The 20,357-nt window shown below is 39.6% G+C and overlaps 1 protein-coding gene across 3 annotated transcripts in view; it reads right to left on the bottom strand.

The window, feature by feature from the left end:
- tcf12 (transcription factor 12) overlaps positions 1 to 20,357 on the bottom strand; it is a 73,232-nt gene that overhangs the window by 35,038 nt on the left and 17,837 nt on the right. For all 3 annotated transcript variants that reach the window (XM_034117033.1, XM_034117035.1, XM_034117034.1), the window contains exons 6-7: positions 3,014 to 3,075; positions 765 to 900 (exon numbers count right to left, since the gene is read on the bottom strand). In XM_034117033.1, coding sequence (XP_033972924.1) covers positions 765 to 900; positions 3,014 to 3,075 — 198 coding nt within the window. The remainder of the gene's footprint in view (positions 1 to 764; positions 901 to 3,013; positions 3,076 to 20,357) is intronic.

Here is a 20,357-nt window from a genome sequence, read left to right as displayed (position 1 = left end):
GTGTCTGCTTGTTATCCTATGGTGATGCTTTTTGTTACTGTTTAGTTGTATTTTCCCTTTTTACCCCACTTTTACAGCTGTTTTAGTTTTTTCTTCTAATAGTTCAGCCCTCAATAAAGACATTGTTTAAAAAAAATCAACATAACATAACAACGTAACATATGACTGATAACAAACTATGTGACTGTATTTCTGTTGTCCTTGGTTATTTATATCTACTAGGAATATACCTTCCATACTTTAGTTTTATATTTCAGGGCAACTGTGCCCCAAACATAAAGTTTCTATTTGGATTTGGATTATTTTTAAGCTGCATAAGCTGCATTTTGTCCCTGAACTAAACATGGAGAGGCAGCGTTCATTTATTATGCTCCATATACTGTATCTAGAACAAACTCCCAGAAAACTGCAGGTCCGCTAAAACTCGTACTACTTTTAAATCCAGGCTGAAGACTTTTCTTTTTGCTGCTGCCTTCTTCGGAATAAAAAAACTTTTAATATCTTACACTGCACTGTAAGTTCTATTCTTGTATTTTATACCTGTCTTATTCTATTTGAGCTTGTCTTATTTGTATTTGTATGGCTTTGGAGGACTGTTTTTAAATATATGTAAATGTCGTTTTGTGTTCATGTTTTAACGTTTTGTTAAAAAGCACATTGAATGCCCTAAATGGTGAATTGATTAAACTTGCCTTGCAAATAAACTATAACATTTCATTTTCAGGACATTTTATCTATTTTTTTATCATTGTGATGGTACTGACCACTGATTGGAGGATCTTGCAGAGAACGTCTTCTAGGATTGGCTGCAGTGAAGGAGTAGAAAGGAGCAGAAGACTTCCTTGACGGAGTCACCGGACTCGGACTCGCCATCCCGACGTCCGACCTTACAGAGGAAGACTGGAAGAGAAAACAAACAAAAACAAATGCTTAAAATAAAGGAAAGGCTTATTGAGGTGAGCTTGTTTCCTTCAGCAGTTTGAAGTTATTACTGTATGTGATCTGTTTGTTCTGTGCCACAGGACAGATCAGCACATCATCCTATCACCAATATCTATTTAACCTCTGCAAACCCAACAAACTGGGCTAAGAGGCCAATTAAGAGCTTGGTCTAATTAGAGTAATCGGCTGCAGACCAGTAGAGCCGGGATCATTTGAGCGATTTGCAGCAGCTCAGCTTTTAAACTCCCCTTTCGCGCCCCCTTGGAAACAGCAGGCTGAGGATTGACACCATTACCAAGGAGATGTTTGCAACAGCTCTGATTTTTGATTGACAAATACCTATAACAACATTTATTTTAGTTTGAAATTAGCATATATGAAATAAATAACTTCTGTGATCTACAATGTAGGTCATGAAAAACTGCCAGAAGCAACGTGATACACATGTAATAACAAAAATAATCAGGTCAGGTTCTGTAAAATGACAACATATCACAACAGAGCCATTTCTGCTGTTGCCTTTGTTCAATGATATTAAATCCCAGCAGCTACACTGGCCTCTTTTACACTATTGTAGCGATCAAATTTAGATGTTTGTGAATTTCTGTGAACACCTCTGAATTAGTTTGCAAGAAGGAGAGAATTAGACTCTTGCATCTTTAATACTTTTCCATCTGTTATAGCAGTTTTATACTTTTCCTTGAGATTTTAAAAAGTTCAGATGGAGACTTTTTGAGTCAGAACTATATAAAGCAATATGTGGGTAACCACTGTATGTAGAGAGCTCCAAACATGGCTACTGCCAGGTCCCTTGTCTTGTTGAATTATTTGGCTTAACCAGTTGACTAAACACACACTCAACTGTTACATATAAAGCAGTGTACAAATCAATATGTATATTGAGCAATGCTAATGCTAATAATGCTAATGCGAGGATAATAAAATGGCGGCTTCACAAAACGTTTTGGGAGTTTTACGGGGCGTGGTTTGCATTCCGCCCAGCCAATCAGACATAGGAACCTTTTTCTCCCACGAAAGTACCTGCTCTCTAGCAGGGACTGGAAAGGGGGTAAAAATGGTTCTGATGAACTAATTTAGTTCAGGGGGCTTTTTGGTGTGAACGCAAATATATCTGAGTTCTGATTAACTATTGTGGGAAAAGTACTCCGGTGTGAACGCGCCAGGTTGTCTTTTTTTTCTTTCAATAATATATATTTTTGCAGAATAAAAGAATAATCATTCATCTCAGATCTCTGCAGCTGCAGATCTGAACAAAACTCCTTCTCAAAATATCTTAAATTGTATTCCCTCCGAAAAAAATGAAAACTTCATCATTTACAAAGGCTCTTCTACTCGGCTTCAGTCAGCATCTTCAGTTACTGGATATATAGAAACCTAAAGAGCAGTGCATAGGTGTCAGGATGTGTTGTGAATCTCAAGGGCTCAAACTTTAAAGTGGCTTTTGATTTCTTTGCATGTTACCGTTTGGAAAGGGTAAGATCTTGAAATGATTTCAAAAAATGAACCCAAAGCAAATGGAAGTAGCAGTTTTGTTTAAAAGTGATGGACCCCCAGCCTTGACAAAAGCTTGACTGCTCGGTTTGTGGTTGTTATAAAGAGGGGAGCTATCAGGAACAGAGGGATTAGCAATAATCCAGCCTAAGTTAAATAAAGGCATGGATTCCCTGTTTGAAACCGGTGGAAGAGAGGCAGGGTCTTATATTAGTATTACTTAAAAGGAATCAAAACTCAGGGGTACATTTATGTTTTTCCTGTTTATCTATCTGGATCAAACGGTTAACATACAGAGAGGGGTTTCGTTTACTGGTCGCTCTAAATATTTAATATAGGGGCTGTGTGATGCCTTTAGCTGGGTGTGTTGAGCTTTACTGTTACTTTATGTTTTGACTGTTTAATACACTGTTGCTTGGATGATACTACTGTACCTATTTAACAATTTAGAACATGTTGCTTGATTTTTTTTTTCAAGTGAAACTATGTTATTGGTATTTGGGAATATAGAAGCTGATTTATGGTAACACAATTGCATATAGCTTTGCTTTGAACTCACCTGGCCGCCAGATGCTCCAGGATTCCTCCCATAGCCAGGAAACGGAGCCCGCTCTGATTTACCTGTGAAAATCAGACAATGGAGAGTCGTAACAGTCATTATCTTTTATGATATTTGAGCACACACCTGGACTCATATCAAATAGTAAACAACATTAATGTGAACACTTTATTGACAATGATTTGTATGTAACTGTGACTAGAGGGTGTTTTTTTTACTACACTAATAAAACACCATTGGCAAATCTAAGAGTTGTTTGTCCTTTCACTGAGGTAAAGAGTTGTTTTGTGTTTGTTTTCTTCCCCTACGCTATTATATGACGCTGGCTGGAAGCAAAGAAAATAAGAATTTGCATTAAAGAAATGTGACTTCCTAAGGTTTTTTAACAATTGACTTCGTTCTTGACTTAAAATCCAACGAACATACAGTACAAAGGTTGAAACTGAGGTTGTAGCTTAACAAAAGCCAAAAAAACAAAAGTTTTAAGTTTTAAGTTCTAAGAAAAGTGTATTGTGTCACGTCATCAGTATGAAAAAAACTATAAAATAAATATTATTACTGATAGTGACCATTTTCAGACAGTCTTTCTACAGTATCAGTGTCACATTTGGTGTGAGCCCCCCAGAGGAAAAGCTCCCAAGCAGCCATCAGGGGAAAAATAAAACTCATAGCACACAACACACATGAATCATACACATCACTATATCCAAACTCAGCAGTTTTACTCCCGTGAAAAATAAACAAACAAACAAATGAGAGCTCCTGAGGGAGAATGATGAATAACTTTAGCGTTGTACATTATTTTTTGTCAGACTTCCAAATATTACAAGCAAAGATGCAAGCCTTAGAACTAAATTCTGTTTACTCTGGGGAAAAGGTAAATATATGTTTGTGAGTTAAAACTTGCATAGCCTGGATCTTTTGTTACACAATGACTGATCTGCACACTGCTTTTACAAGCGCAGGTGAACAGAGGCACGTCTAAGAGAATTCACTTGTGCTTATCTGCGCAGTCCTGCAGGAGACAGTTGTTCTGCATCTGTGCAGACCGTCTCCAGAGGCGAGGGAAGGAAATCAGGAAGATGGTTAAACTGGCAAAGCTGCTTCTCTTCCAACAATAATGTGATACAGTTCTGAGCCATCGCTCTTGCATAAAGGAAATAGGATTAAGTTGTCGGTTACCACCAACGTGCACTGTCGTGGCAGCATGATGAAACCTCTCCTTTGATGGAGAATTGTATATTCTTTATTTTCTGTGTAATATCTAAAGGTGGTTTAGTCGAATTAATTTTCACTCCTAAAATGTCTTCTGAGGAAAAGGAGTTAAATATTCATTGGCAGCATGTGTTCTGTCACACACACTGTGTCCTGTGTGAATAATTAATGGTCACTGTTGTAGTTTCGGGGCCCACCGGGGCAGACAGATGTGTTTGTGAAAACAATGTCTCGGTCCACACAGAGAAGCAGCCACACAGCGACCCCGACAAAAAAAGGTCCAAGCAGCTCGATCAAACAGAACAGTGAAACCTAAACTTAGAGTACACAGGGATACACAGTATAAACAAGGACTTACTGAGGAAAATACCATACATAAACATTTACTACATTTGTAAGCAATGAGAATCTTGCTAATGCATCTACAGGGACCCATCCTAATAAGAAAAAGCTTGTATAAAATGAGCAAAAAATGTGCCGCAGCCATCATATCTGCTTATTTTTTTATATACTTAAGGCTCTAACCACCGTATTACACAAACATATATATGATAATTGACGATGCTATCGATTTTTCTCCATAAAGGAAGTTATCAACAATGTATCAATTAAACGTTCTACTTTTATAAACACAGTGTTTAGTGTATCCGCACATCACTGTGCAAAAAGATGCAATGTCCAAGCTTTGTTTTTGTCTGGTGCTTGCCCTTCCTTTCCATCTCCGACCCTGCATGGAGAATATCTCTGCAAGCACAAATAATAGACTTCAAACTTAAAAAAACGATATATTTTTCTATAAAGTTATCACTCTGTCTCTTAATGGTATTGGCAGGACAGTCTAAAGTTGCTTCTAGAGTGCACATTTTCAAAGCTACTATTGTCCATGCAGTGTATTTATTTTATAGGTATAGATCCAAATCCACTAAACAACTAAGTGGCTGTCTCTCAACGTGATAGAAGCCTTCAAGCTATTTGGATCCCCATCCTCAGTAATGGACAGGGTGTTCTTGGTCTAATTGATGCAGCAACTTCAAGTACATTGTCTCTCAAAGATAATTAGTATTTATTTTGAAATATGGTTTGATAGAATACATGTTTACTTGGGTGTTTTGTAGACTAAAAGAAAATTAAACAATACCCAAGTTCATGAGTGGTGAAAGATCCACAAAAAATACAATCACACGGCAACTTCTATCAAAAATACCATCATCCCCTGTCTCTACAAAAACTGCTAAACAAACAAAGCAAGTTGAAGCTGGGTTGACAAGTCATGACACCCACTCTATTTGCTGTTTCTTTCCCCACCTCAGATGACCTGAATCTGCCAGGAAGAAGAGAAGGACGGACCGGCCCCATGGCACAGGCAGTTGGTGTTCAACTTCAGTACCGTACAGTAAGCAGGTCATGAATGGAAACATCTGTTAGTTTATTAAGACTGTCCTGCTGAAGATGACTGAGAACTTTATCTGATCATGAACATCATCTCTGCCCTCAGCAGTGCGACAGGAGAAAGTTTCTTCCAAGTTATTCTTCTCCTGCTGGAAAAAATCAGCATGTACTTTTTTTCCTTCTTTGGTACATAAAACCGATAATAAAGAAACAAGCTGATAAGAGTTGATTGTAACTTAAAGTGGACCTATCATGCTATATTTGAATAATATAGTGTAGGACCATACCTATATAAGGCATATTTATACTTTTTTTTTTTCAAAATACCAAACAGATCATGCATTTTAGCCATGCCTCATTTCGCTCAATTTGACAATTTATAGCTCTGTTTTTGCAAGGGTTGATTCTGTGAGCAACAGCACCATCTAGAGGCCTGGCATATGTACTACAGCGTCTCCAGCGCTTTCGAACGGCAATGGCCGTGGCTGTCTCCTCCTGATTGGTGGAGTTGGCCCAATAGCCGTAGCGCCACCGTCCTGACGTCAGGACAGTGTTCAAATCTGGATCAGTTTTTATCAGATCCGTTGCAGCCCCTTTTTTAGAGATTTGGGTATGGAGGAAAATAGAGAGGGTTGTGTTTTCTGACACTTGGTGAGTTCCCTGGAACACCGGGGACACATATTCATGTATAAAAGACGTACAAAAGTGCATTTTGCATGATAGGTCCCCTTTAAGCCCTTTTATCTTTATGACAGGTTAAATCCCAGTGTAACCTCTTCAACTTCATAATAAAGCAACAACCTGAGAATAACCCCTGCTTTTAAAAGATGCCTGCCGTTTGAAAAAACATAGCTGAATTGCTTTTGAAATTACGGGAGAATGAATATTTATGATGCTGAAGTAAAGTAGAACAAAGTGATAAATCAAGAGGAGCATATCGCTGGGTTGGGCGGTTCTAAAGCCAGTAGCCTAAATTAGCTGAATAAAATATACCCTTATCATGCAGTCTCCTGTCTGACGCACATGGACTGTAACTCATTGTGAGCAAAATAGGTCACTGTCATAAAGTATTTCCAAATAAAAAACAAACGACAAATAAGTTGTAAGAACACAAAGTTCCCTTGTTGAAGTTTATAAATCAAAGAGTATCCCTGCCGTGAGGGAAAGAGAAACAACAAAAGCAGAAATAATTTTATGAGTTACAGTCTTTTTATAACTAAAGCTTTGTGTTCCCTCCTCTGAGCAGGCCCGTTTGATCACAGCCTCAAAACAAGAGCAACACTATTATTGTTATCATTATTTTTTGAGTAGCCCCATTTGTTCTGAGCAGGGCTGCGTGGGACTAAGCGGGTGTTTTCTTTTTGTGAAACAGGCTAATGAGTCTAAAGTGCCATGATTGATAGGAAGCAAAAGTCATTATCTGCCTTAAAACAGCAACGCATGCAAAAGATACAAAATGCAAATAAGCAACATGAGTAAAGTGGCTTAATTACTGCACCATCAGTGATATCAATTTAAGTATGCAGACTGCCATCGCACAGTATATCCCCAATGCAATGAAAAATCAATCTAATGAGGGAATACATTCACATTCAAATATTCTGTGAAGCTACTGATTAGCATACCACTCAGGGTGAAGGTGTAACTATGATTATGACACATTTCACTGCAGGAGAATCTGTATTAAACAGGGTGTGCCCTGGCAGACAGATTATATTAAACATACATTTTCCACAGGGACAAAACAAATTGGGGCAAAAACTAAACGTCCATAATTCAGTCAATAGCTATAAGGTGCAGCCATGTAGCCAACCAGAAAAACAATGAGCCGATTACATCAAACAATCAAATATGTGCATGGGTGTTAAACTAAATCACAAAATACCATGTACATTACAAGATAAAAGGCACAATCAAAACTTGGAGTTGATACATTTAAACTTCTATTAGCATTAAAGCTTTGTTTCTTCTTAGATTTCATTTTCTCTCACAGTAACTGGACCATTTGCACAGGGATCGATCAAGCTGTGAACGACTACCATAAAGTCAATCCACAGATCTTTATAGGCATTCAAAATAAATATAACAGTGAACCCTAATGACATTCACATTGATGCCTGAGGTTACTATAATCCCAATGTAAGGATCTCTGCAGCAGGATATGGCTTATAAAGCGTGTGTATCTGTAAATTCTTTTCACAGCCTGATGACAACTGATTGATGTGTTGTGCCCATGTGGTGCTAAATATAGCACTGTGTATTGGACCTCCGCTATTGTTTAGCAAAACAAAAACATATCATGCTTTCAGTTCTTCACTTTATACTCCAGGCTGCTGTCATGTGCATGTTATCAAAGGAGGTTTACCTATTCTGCACATACAGTCAAAAGCTCTGCAATTCTTCTGGCGTGCTCTATCATTGCAGCCAAGAATGAGCATTACTTCAGCTATCCTTTATGTTCTTGATCTTCTTGCCTGGTGGCTCAGTTGTGTTTGGATTAGAAGCTCAAGGTCTCTTGTTTTAACTTTTCTATTCTTCTATTTATAAAACCTTCCTAACTCTTGCAACTCTTTGCACTTATACCAAAGCAAATTCCTTGTATGTGTAAACCTACTTGGCAATACAAGTGATTCTGATTCTGATGACATACTGTACTGGACAGACATCACACACTACACACAGGATGCTTAGCTCAAAGCAACAGATTCGACATAAAGAAGTTCTATTTCTCTTTCGCTTACTTTACCCAGATGTTCTCTACTTGTAACCCCTACTATCTTAAAGACATATGCGTGTTTCTTGAACTGCATTCCACAAGATTTATTCTGCAATAACCACAAAATAAAATATGAGGGTTGTCAGGCCACATGAGTGATGATCCTGAGAGAGATGTTTGGTATAGCGAGCAATTTTCTTGCAACCAAAGCACTTTGGTAGATTTAGATTGTTCAACTAGCTCCAAACATACAAAACACCCCAAAACCCCCTTCACCAACCATGTAAAAGCATCTGTGCACCTGTTTTCTTTCATTAACACTGAGCAATAGTTTTTCATTGTGGATTAACTTTATCAATAAACACTTATTTAATAAGTATATAACCTAATGTCTACAAAATATGATAGCACAATTATTTCAATGGTAATTTGTGAGTCCAAAAGCGTTTGGCTATGTGTTTGACTACCTTTCAATTAAAAGAGAATGCATGCATCACTTTATAACCAAACACCTTTGTTAGTCTTTTGGCCATTGTATAAAACATGAACTGGAGTAAGTAAAAACATCATATAAAATAAAGTAACTCATTAGAAAATGTATACCAAATGTTCAATCCCATTCATCTTCACGACCAACATGCTGAGCTACCAATCAACTATGTGCAATATGTGCTATATGTGCAATATATATATATGCCGTTAATAACTGTGTAATTTATAACTGGCTGCTAACCCTTAGAACCGTTACAAGGTGTGTTTTTTTGCATTTTGTATCTTGTAAATTGTGTAACTTGCTGCAGTTAAATACCATCATACTATGTGCAATATGTGCTATATGTGCAATATATACATTATATACATATGCCATTAATAACTGTGTAATATATACCTGGCTGCTAAATCCTAAGAACTGTTACAGGATTTGTATTTTGGAAAGTATTTTTCTTTTACTTTTCTTTTCTTTTTTATTATATCATAACTTAGTACTTTTTTCTTAACATATGTAACATTAAGCTGTCTGTGGCTCTTTCCTGCTATAACGATGCAAATGTCCCCTCTGTGGGACTAATAAAGGTATTCTGATTCTGATTCTGATACTTGAGTGAATGAACAACATTTGGTGCTGAAGTCTTACTGGAGGAGAGAGCACTTCATAGTGTGGCTCCGTATTGATCACAGGGCTGCAGTACAGCCCCTCTCTCTGAAAATGTGAGAGGTAGTGACCTAAGCGTCTCAAGGGATCAATTCAAAACCCTCGCCACAAAAACAGCCAATTAGTGAGCGTGCTTCAGCGCCTCTCAGATGCATCCAGAAAGCAAGGCCATTTTCATTTCTCCAAGGAAAGCCAGGATCGTGAAAACAATCACATAATACAGGATGAGGAAGTTGTTAATGTAGACATAAAAGGAATTCATCACACGCCAGAGCACTTGTTTTCTTTTCTTCCAGCCTCTGTTTAAGTTGTCACGTGACTCCGTGGCATCTAACCACAAAACATCAAACCTATCAGCTTCATTTCTTAATGTCAGACCCCTGTCAGGACTACGTTTTGCCATTTTTATGAATCACTATTGAAAGCTCCAAGACCTAAATACTGTCATCAAGCTTTGTGCTGTTTGACTGGTAATATCTATCAAAATTAAATAGTAGTAAGATCGTGTGAGGATTTAATCATAAACAGGATACCCTTCCTAACATAAAGTCAAGTGTTGGCATCTCTAAATGCCTTGCAAGTAAAGTAAGACGGGCTCAATGCCTTTTAAAATGCCTCCTTATATTTCCTTTTCATAAGAGTGTGCGTACATCCCTTCTGACAAAGCTGTGTTAGAGGTTATGTCAGGGAGGATGAGGAAACAGTGGAGGAAGGTAGTACCACACTAGCTTCCTCTCTGGTCAGGGTTGAATGTCTACAGCCGAGCATCAGGAACAAGAGTAGGACGGAGAAACATAACAGAGCCTCAAAACACTGAGGGAACATGTCTCCCCTGCCCTGAGATCAACATTCATTTCAGTGAACAGCCTTGTCAGCAGTGACATTATTCAAAACAGCAAGAGCAAATGTTAATGAGTTCTTATTTGCATATTTATTTTTTTCTTTGTATAAATGTCACTGATTATTACGTACTATGATGATAAATGCATCTGCTCATGCAGCCTGATGTGTAATTAGCCATTAGCTGGAATGAATAGATCAATTAAAGGAGAGGGACCGGGATTAAGAGAAATCAAACCAGGAGGAATACAGCAGTGAGAAACAGAATAACACATTAGGCTGGGGGGGGCTTACCTCCATTGCTTTTAGATTAGACTACAAATTTCAAGAGCGATACTACAGTAATCAAGGAGAGGTGAAAATCAAAGACATCAAAGATTCTTTAGGTATGACTTTCAAATCCAGGAGCTGCTGCTTATATCAACACCAGCTAAACTGTTTACTTTCTACTGAAATCCATCTCTATGTGGAAGAGGAGATGTGGATTTCCTGATTGTATTCATCCCCTCCCGGGATAATCAGGTGCCATGGCTCTGTCTATTTGAATTTTTTCTAACTCGGTAAAAAGGAAAGAGGGGGAGGTGTATAGGGGGAAAATGTTTTCGCTTGGCCTTTGCCTTTTTTCCGGAGCCCAACTATTCTCCTGCTAGCGCTTGTTATTCACGAATGAGGAAAAAAATGCATTACTGCGGACCAGATGGGAACATTCCACATGACCAAACCAATCAATCACCTCGGTGGGACGCAGGTGTGACACAGCCGCGCAGCAACACACCATTTCACAGTCTATCAGGCACAAACACATGGTCACCAATCAATGGCACCCTGAGGACCCATGAGGAGGGGTGCAGCCTCACTGGTTCATGGCTGATGACTTCATAATCACACATCCATTCTCTCAGAGGAGGAGGGCGATGAGCTCCCTAATAACATCTCCCACCACGTGAACACCAACACTGTAATGGATGCCACTTCGATAGGGACGCTAACATGCTCCCCCGGCATCACACATTCACGTGTGAGCTCACCAGCATCGTCCCACTTGGATTGAATGAAGGCTTTCCAGGGAAGCAAGGAGCACATTAACAAGCTGGATCAAATGTCCCCTAGCCGGATGTTGAAAATCAAGTCAGTGTGTGACATCAAAGTGATGTTTGGTATAACTTGCCAAACAACTGTTGAACAGTAAAACTACAGAGAACGAGGTGAAGGACAAGGAAGGATATACACATGGGTTAGGAATGCCGATCCAGCTCTAAGCACTGTGGGCATATTTCCATACAGAGTTCCTTAAAACACTTTAAGAACATAAAACACCAAAACTGCCTTAAGGGAATAAATCCTTTGATGATTACTCTCTGTGGGGATGGCATTGTATTGTGGGCAGAAAGCGTAGCGGGCAGTTCAAAGAGTTTTGTTGACTTGACAAGTAGAAATGTACAGTCCCGCCCCCAGAAGAAAAAGTCTCACAAAGCTTCTCTCTACACTTCCCACACCTCACGCTGCCAGGCATTATCACGTGGGAGTAAAGGCGAAACAAATGTTTGTATTTAATAACCAATCACATTCCATTACAGTCCAAAAAGAAAGGAGTGTTACATTATCTCGCGTTTTGTTTGCCAGCACACGCAGCATGGATACAGGATGCCTGGGAGAGCAGTTGTGAGTGTGGAAACACGGGGGCGGGGGTTAGGAGTGGTGGGCACGAGAAATAACCAGCAACTGTGGGCCAGGCGTTCTGTGGCTTGTCTCAGGACTCAACCTTTGATGTTGAACCACAAATGTACTGTGCAAAAGTGACTAAAAAGAGTACTGAGTTATTCCAAGTTGTGATAAATGCAAGCAGACCAACATTTAATACAAACTTGTTTAACTTTGACACAGCACTCTTCCATCTTTCATACTCCTCTGTACAAGCGAGCCTTATCTTATACTTGTGCTCTTTGATCCTCTCATATACTGTACATTTTGGAGAACTGATGAGGTGCTTCTTTAAAAGGACATGGTTGGTATGTTTTTTCAATGATATTTATAGTTTAGTTTTGGTTTCATTTCCACAAAGAACACCACTTTTTCTAAAAATAATAAAAACGACACAGTAAAGACCAATGTACAAGATCAGCTATTGTATACAGTAGATGTGTGCTTAAGGTGTGTACAGTAATACACAGTGTCCAGTGAGGTTACAGACACTGCATTATTTATTGAGGTTGGTCCTTTTGAAAACAAATGTGTCCGAGCTTAAGTGCTCTCAAGAGAACATCTGTTATTTCCAGAAAAATCTAGTTTGAGCCAAAATTGAATAATACAACAAAGTCACGATACATTTGCAATGTATAGAGATCATGTGAAAAATGTGTCCAGCCATCCAATTGAATACGGAGTCACATACTCACTTTGTGTTTACAGTTATATACAGTAAGTATGGCTTTCTGCTAAGCAGATTCATAACACAAAATGTTAAGACTCGATGGTCACTGGCTTTTTGTTGTTGTGTATCTTGAAGCTACACAGTGATAAGATATTCAGTGCTGTTGGCAAAAGAAGCGCCAAGCGCTGAAGTCAGCAGAGTTTAATTGTTCCTCTAACAGTAATTCTTCTGAATGAATCATTTCCCTTTTAGCTTTGCACTTGTAATAATCTCCAACTTTCTTCTTGGCATCAGCAGCAGGCAGCATGAGGCGAGAGAAATGAGAGAAAGGGAGTAGGGAGGAAAGAAAGGAAGATAGTGGAAAAGAGAGATGTGGGATCAACAGGAAGGCCAACAAGCACAATAAGTCTTTCAGAATTCAGACTTATCTTAACTTCTGAAAATTCGTATTTTCAGCAGATGTTTTTAAGACACAATTTGACTCATTTTGCAAACATCTGCAGACACACATGTTCACAACTATGCTCACTTTATAACCAACCGCTCTTGGCCTTGCCAATCAACACGAATGACAAGCGTTTTCTCACACAAAGCAAAGTCAGAAAAACGACATGAAGACACCCTTCCACTGAAAACAAATACAATCATGGTGCATGATGACTTGTTATGTCATCATACCTTGGCCAGCTCTTCCTTCCTCTTTGGAAAGACAGCGCTCCAGGCCTAGAGAGACTACAGCTGATCCCCTGCAGCTGGGCAGCCTACCCAGTGGCATGCTGGGGGCCCGCGCCGGGGAGGGCAAGGCCGGGGCTGGGCAGGGGCCAGATCGTCTGAGAGAAACACCAGGGTGGGGAGGGCTTAGATTTGGAAAGAGAAAGGGGATTTGCGACCTTTCAGCTCGTCTTCAGCTCTTCATGCTCCACTGACCACAGTAATAGATAAGCACACCCTGCAGCTCTGCATAATGACCGGCTACATCCACTAAACTGTACCGCACCACAGCTCCTGTCCTTCATTCTCTGCTAATGTATAAAGTACATACATTTAGCACGTTTGATACAGTGAATGTGCAAAACAAGAGCCAGGAGTTATAACTGTATCTAGCTTGTACTGTGTGTGTGTGTGTGTGTGTGTGTGTGTGTGTGTGTGTGTGTGTGTGTGTGTGTGTGTGTGTGTGTGTGTGTGTGTGTGTGTGTGTGTGTGTGTGTGTGTGTTGTGTGTGTGTGTGTGTGTGTGTGTGTGTGTGTGTGTGTGTGTGTGTGTGTGTGTGTGTGTGTGTGCGGGAGAGGGAGCATCATTGGCAGCCCCTGTGACCCGCACTGCTGAGGACGGAAACTGAAGCACACCTGATCAGCACCTGGCCAGCATCACAGCCTCGGTCTGAGGAGGGTCTCCCATGAGACGGAGCATTAGCACATGAAACATGCCCAAGTAAAAACACACAGGGGACGCCAGTGTGATGGGGGATTTGACACTTCACCAAAAGCCTTGAGGAATAATTAGAAAGGGAAAGGGAAAAGACTGAAAGGGATTAATTCTATTTAAAAAAAACTAGTCAATAGAGGATTGCAGAATAATGCCTTCTTGTATCTAAAAAATTGCAACGTCACCGAAACACCTCCATTAATTCTTTACTTTAAAAAGAACAAAACCAATACAGGAAGATGTTTGTTGACACCATTTTTAGATGAGGCGAGGGAACAACTGCACCATCAAACACTTACTGAATGCTAATATGATGCAGATTTCAGGTTCCAGCAGTGTATTATTACTTTGCTTTTACCAGCATGCATTATCGCGTTCAACTACCTAGAGAGCAAAGACAAATTCACAGCATATGATTACATTACATTGCATTTAGCTGACGCTTTTATCCAAAGCGACTTACAATAAGTGCATTCGACCAACAAGATACAAACTTGAAGAAAACAGAATCATATAAGTACATCAGGTTTCATAGAGCTAAAACATTTCAAGTGCTACTCAACTAGCTTTAGATAAGCCAGTCCTTTATTAGTATATAAGTGCTTTGTTAGCAATTCTTTGTTAGTAATTCTATCGCTCGAAGTGGAGTCGAAAGAGATGAGTTTTCAGTCTGCGCCGGAAGATGTGCAAGCTATCTGCTGTCCTGATTTCAATGGGGAGCTCATTCCACCATTTTGGAGCCAGGATAGCAAACAAGAATATGACTTCTATAACATCAATCCAGGCAGATCATTTTGACTTGAGGAGTTTGCAAAACTATAAATGTACAACTTAAAAAGGCTGCTAGTCACAGGAACCTGTGGACTCCAGCAGAGAAACACAATACTAAAAGGACTAACCTGAAAACATTAGCAGATAATAAACAATAAATTATCCAAGGCACTTTTTAGCCTACCATTGACCGTCTTTGTGTTAGCATTTTATATGAGCACTGCATCGCAAAAGATCTTTGATTGGTTAATAGAAATAGAAACAACCCAGAGCATTTTATCCCCTCAGTGCAGAAGGTTGATATGTTCAGCCAGTACTAAATAGAAGTGTGGAGAGAAGTCTGGCTATGCGAGACCAGTATTCATCCAACAAAATACAAACTTTTATGAAAGGTATATAGATCTATGGGGTCATTTATAACCAAACATAATTCATCACAATAAACGCGGGCACACCAATAGAAGCTAGACAATGGCTTGTTGTCTTTTCTGCGTACATTTTGCAAAACAACTTATTTGATCAATTCATTTTCATTTTTTGGAGTTGGACAGTGAAGTTAAGAAGACTGAGAACATGCTTGGTTTGACATAAGTAGACAAAAAGCAGCATCTAAAGAATATATAAAATAAATGACTCAATAATGGATTTCAAAGGTCTTTCGCTGTCCCAATAGGACTTCTTCCTACTTATTTCAATTAAGTCCACAAACTGTGACTAATGTTAGCTGTAAATAGCTACATCATCAACCCTGTCCTCCTAATTAGCACATGCACTTTAAAGCATCATCTGAGGTTAGCCTGAAAATGGAAAGGCTTACCACACTTGGTTGAAAACAATATCAGTCCATTAAGTAAATAATGAGGAAAAGGCAACCATTAAGCAGTGCACACACACACACACACACACACACACACACACACACACACACACACACACACACACACACACACACACACACACACACACACACACACACACACACACACACACACACACACACACACACACACACACACACACACACACACACACACACACACACACACACACACACACACACACACACACACACACACACACACACACACACACACACACACACGTCCAATCACACTACAGCGTGAGGTAAAAGAGCAAAGAGCAGCTCTTTCAGCTCATTGCCTCTGTTAATTGCCCAGATTGCTTGAAATCAACTTCCCCCACTGGCTTCCCATAATCGAGCTAACACCACAAGAAAAATCTTAGCAGGTAATTAGATCTAACCATTCCTTGTCAGGGCTGTGAACTGTTGGCTATCCCCGTGGCTACGCAATTATAACAACTGAGAAACAAACCTTCACTACAAGACCTGAAGAAACCTTAAGTGAAGCGTAGCTGCTTACAGAGAGAGAGGTTCAGTGAATTAACGCCTTCAACACATCAGACAATCAGGAAAATCAACTGTGTGAATGAAAAGGATAAATGTGCAATCCTAAAACAGTTGGAGGATAAACATGTATCTTTGTCTGTGTTTCAAGTCATTAGTAAATGTCACATCGTTATTACAATACAATGAACATTTTAATTGCAAGCCAATCAGTGCTGAACAATTCGAACACAGAGATACTTCAGTGAAGTGATGGTCTGTCATCAAAAGAGGTTGGAATAGAAAAGGGTACAAAGGGCTTAAAATAAATGATTTGTAATATATTTGTTGTCGGTGTGAAGTCACAGAGAGTTTTTGGAAAAGCTGTGGCTATGTTTATTTAGTTGTTGTTTAGTGTGTGTGTGTGTGTGTGTGTGTGTGTGTGTGTGTGTGTGTGTGTGTTGTGTGTGTGTGTGTGTGTGTGTGTGTGTGTGTGTGTGTGTGTATGTGTGTGTGAGACATTTAAACACAAGGTGATGTGTTTAAATGTCAGTCCAACACCCCAAAATATCCATTGTAATATGGTATAAAAGTGGAAAATGGGGAAATATCTATATTTGAGGGGCTCAAAAAACTGTCATTTTTGCAAACTTCTTTGACAATAATATATTTTCACAATAGCTCCTGATAATTGTTCTGTTGATAAACTTCTCAAATACACAAAATGTCTAGGGCTGCACGTATGTGTGACACCCTAACTTGGGGTGGCAAGTTTTCACATCGTGGAACTGGAAATCTCCCTGAACGATATGTCACACTGTGCGGGCGCAGTCTCTTAACGCATGTGAGGCGCGGTTGAATCAAAGGGGGTGACAACGTTTTTCCATATTGCCCTATAATAAGCATGAACAATGTGGCTGCCACCTGTCTGGCAGCATGCAGTGGATGACGTGCGGGTTGGTAGGAAGAGTGCAGCGCAAGAGGCGGAGCTCAGATGTAAGTGAGGGCCCGACCAGCTGATCCATACTAACATGGAGTCGGCCCCTGGGGAGAACCATGTCATGTGGCTCACCATCTTTACTCCAAAAACCCCCATTCTTCAGCTTCAAACCCCCACACACCTGTCTTGTGAGCGCCTCATATCAGCCATAATACCCACCATCACTGTATAACCTCATTTACTTCTTGAGATACAGAGAAGCAAAGTTTTCTAACAACATGTTTATACCGTTATGTTTACTGGAGCTACATACTGACATGATTAATGTGTTTTCATTGTGAGTAAAAGGGATCCTGGTCCCTCTGAGTCACGCACATTTATTACTGACAGTAAAAATCAATGCATTTACAAGACTGGACAACACGCAAACCACATATACTGTTTATATCCCCCTTTATTCACTAATTTGTGCATTCACATGTGTAGACAATTGAGTCACTCTAAGAAAGGCAAAAACAGATTTCATCGATCTAGAAAACATATGAGAACAACACATATAAGTAGCAGGGGACAGATATGAAAACAAATATTTGAAGATAGAAAAGCAATATGAAGACAACAGATACAAAATAAGTAAATGGAGGGCATGATCTCTTTTGGGTTGGATGTATATCCATATATATATATGAGGTAAGATTTGGTATAGTATCATATTATAAGTTATTTCTGTTTGTACACACACATACACAAACAAACCACAGAATGTAATGGAAAAACGAATAGTTATGGCATTTGTGTCATGTGTTTTTGAGCAGCAGTCAGAGGTCCACCGTTGGTCCAATGTTTTAGATAACACCAAATTCAACCATATACAATCCTTCATACCCAAGATCAGAACATTACTGTTATAATTGTTTGTCTCTGGTTTCTTTGATCTATTTTTTTACTTTTGTTTTGACATTTTGCGGGCACATATAGAGGCAGCACAGAGGTTGCAGAGGACAAGACTTTCATAGTGTGGTCCGTTTTCAAATTGAATTTTAACAAGGGTTTTTTTTCTGTCCAGATTGATGCGTTCCATTGTGTTCACTCTTTAAAGATCTAAAAATAAAAATAAATGAAAGCTAAAAGCTACTTGGCCAAGCAGTAGGAATATTTGAAATAAGGAGAAAAATAAATGTGAGGAATGGTATTTCTCGTTACATAAAAAAACACCTCAGTATTTATTCCAAGGGAAATGTCTAATTAGTGATGCATTTTTTATACAAAGCATGGTTTAGATCTACTCTATGCTGATAAACAATTTTAACATGGAAAGTATGACATAAGAGGTTATGTATTGGGCAATTCCCTTCAGGAACAAAACATTGAATAAAAGGCAGGAAACATTAAGACATCCTGAGGGCCCTGACACACACCAAGCTGACCTTCAACACAACATATTACCAGTTTCACATTTTCATCAAACATATTCTAAATTGGTTGAATTCAAATGGCTGTTTTTGTTTGTTTTTGTTTGTCCTCTTGCTATCCCAGTTGTCCCCCTTCCTTTTGAAATTATAAATACAACCTGCTGAGTATTTACTTCATCTTACTTATTGCCAGCTACCTGCTATATTCCTTAAAGGTCCCCTATTATACAGTCTTTCATCAATATATTATAGGTCTCAGATATATACAATACATGTCTCTGAAGTGTTTGGCTCCAAATACCCAACAGATCACCCATTGTAGCATCTCATAAACCCCTCTGTTTCAGCCCTGTTTCAAAGGTGCTGATTCTGTGTCTTTTACTTTAGATGAAAATAAGGAGCCACTCCCAACGCCCCTCTGATACCTCATTCACACCAACGCAACTCCGGTTCAAGCTCAGTGTTAGAGCTTTTCAGGTTCAGAACCGGTTCTTCGGTTTAGCTCCGGCTCTTTTCACACCGCCCAGAGTCCGACTGGTGCTGCGTCATTGCGTCATCGTTTGCGTCATGACGTAACCGTTTGCGTGCCTGCTTCATAAAGCCAAACCGTGCGGAAACCCCTCACAGCTCACACCGACAACAACAACAATGGCTGATTGTGTTGAAGCGCTACTCGTTTTGGTTTTCTGCAATTGTTGGAGAATTGCTTTGGACCGTGTGCTCCCCTCCAGCTTCCTCTGTACCTCTTCGGAAGACCAGATTCCCAGTAGGTAGCTGGTCTCTTCAGTGGACCACTGCTGCTTGTTAAGTTTCTCCATTGTTGTGTACAAACTGGATAAAACGCGGGCTTTTTGTTGTTGTTCAGGAGTTGATCCCGCCCCTGCCCCTGCCCCCGCCTCGACGTAAGTGTGACGTATGCGGTGCTTTTGATCTAGCCGGTAAATTTTTTGGTGCTCGAAACTAACCGGATTCCGGAGCTAAGAGGCTGCTCCGCTGCGGTGTGAACAGAAAAACCCGGTGCTTTTCAAGCTCCAGCTCCGAACCGGCCCTGAAACACCGTTGGTGTGAATGAGGTATGAGAGATATTTGATTAAAAAGAACACAATGGTGCTCTAGGAGGAGATTCAGGTGATAAGGTGTGGGGGGGGGGGGGGTTACCTTGGTTGGTTATTGGCTAATGGTTACACAAGACAAAAAAATCGTTGTGACATCATAAAGTGGCCAACATCTGATCCGCTCATTTTCAGAGATGTTTTTATATAAATGGATCAGGACAAAAAGTGAGCAAATCTTTTTTCTTGAAACTTTCAGGTTCTCTTTACACAGAGGGGAAACATGTCTATGTATAATAGACAGGAAAATGTGGATTTTGCATAATAGGTGACCTTTAAAATATGTTAAATAAGATCAACTTTTAACAGAAGAAGTGAGACATAAGTGTGACTTAAGGGGCACATATTTTGATCAGGTTGCTTTGTACTCTATTTAGAAATGGACTTGATGTGTAAGAGCAGTGATAATAAACTCAATTTTCTGGAGCCCTTATTGAACTGGGAGAATCTTTACTCACCAGCACTTGACAAGCACCAAGCCAGAAGCACATCCACAATTAGCATGGATTCAGGCTACAACACATCACTGTATTAATAACAGTGACGGGCTGCACGTATGTGTGGCGTGTTGCCACGGGGGACATTATGAGGATAAAATACCATGAAGTCCCATCATGACAACAATCATATTATCCGACAATCCGCAATCAGTTGC

This window comes from Trematomus bernacchii, unplaced genomic scaffold, assembly GCF_902827165.1.
Source record: "Trematomus bernacchii unplaced genomic scaffold, fTreBer1.1, whole genome shotgun sequence".
Classification (NCBI taxonomy): domain Eukaryota; kingdom Metazoa; phylum Chordata; class Actinopteri; order Perciformes; family Nototheniidae; genus Trematomus; species Trematomus bernacchii.
This window is presented reverse-complemented; position numbering and strand designations above follow the sequence as displayed.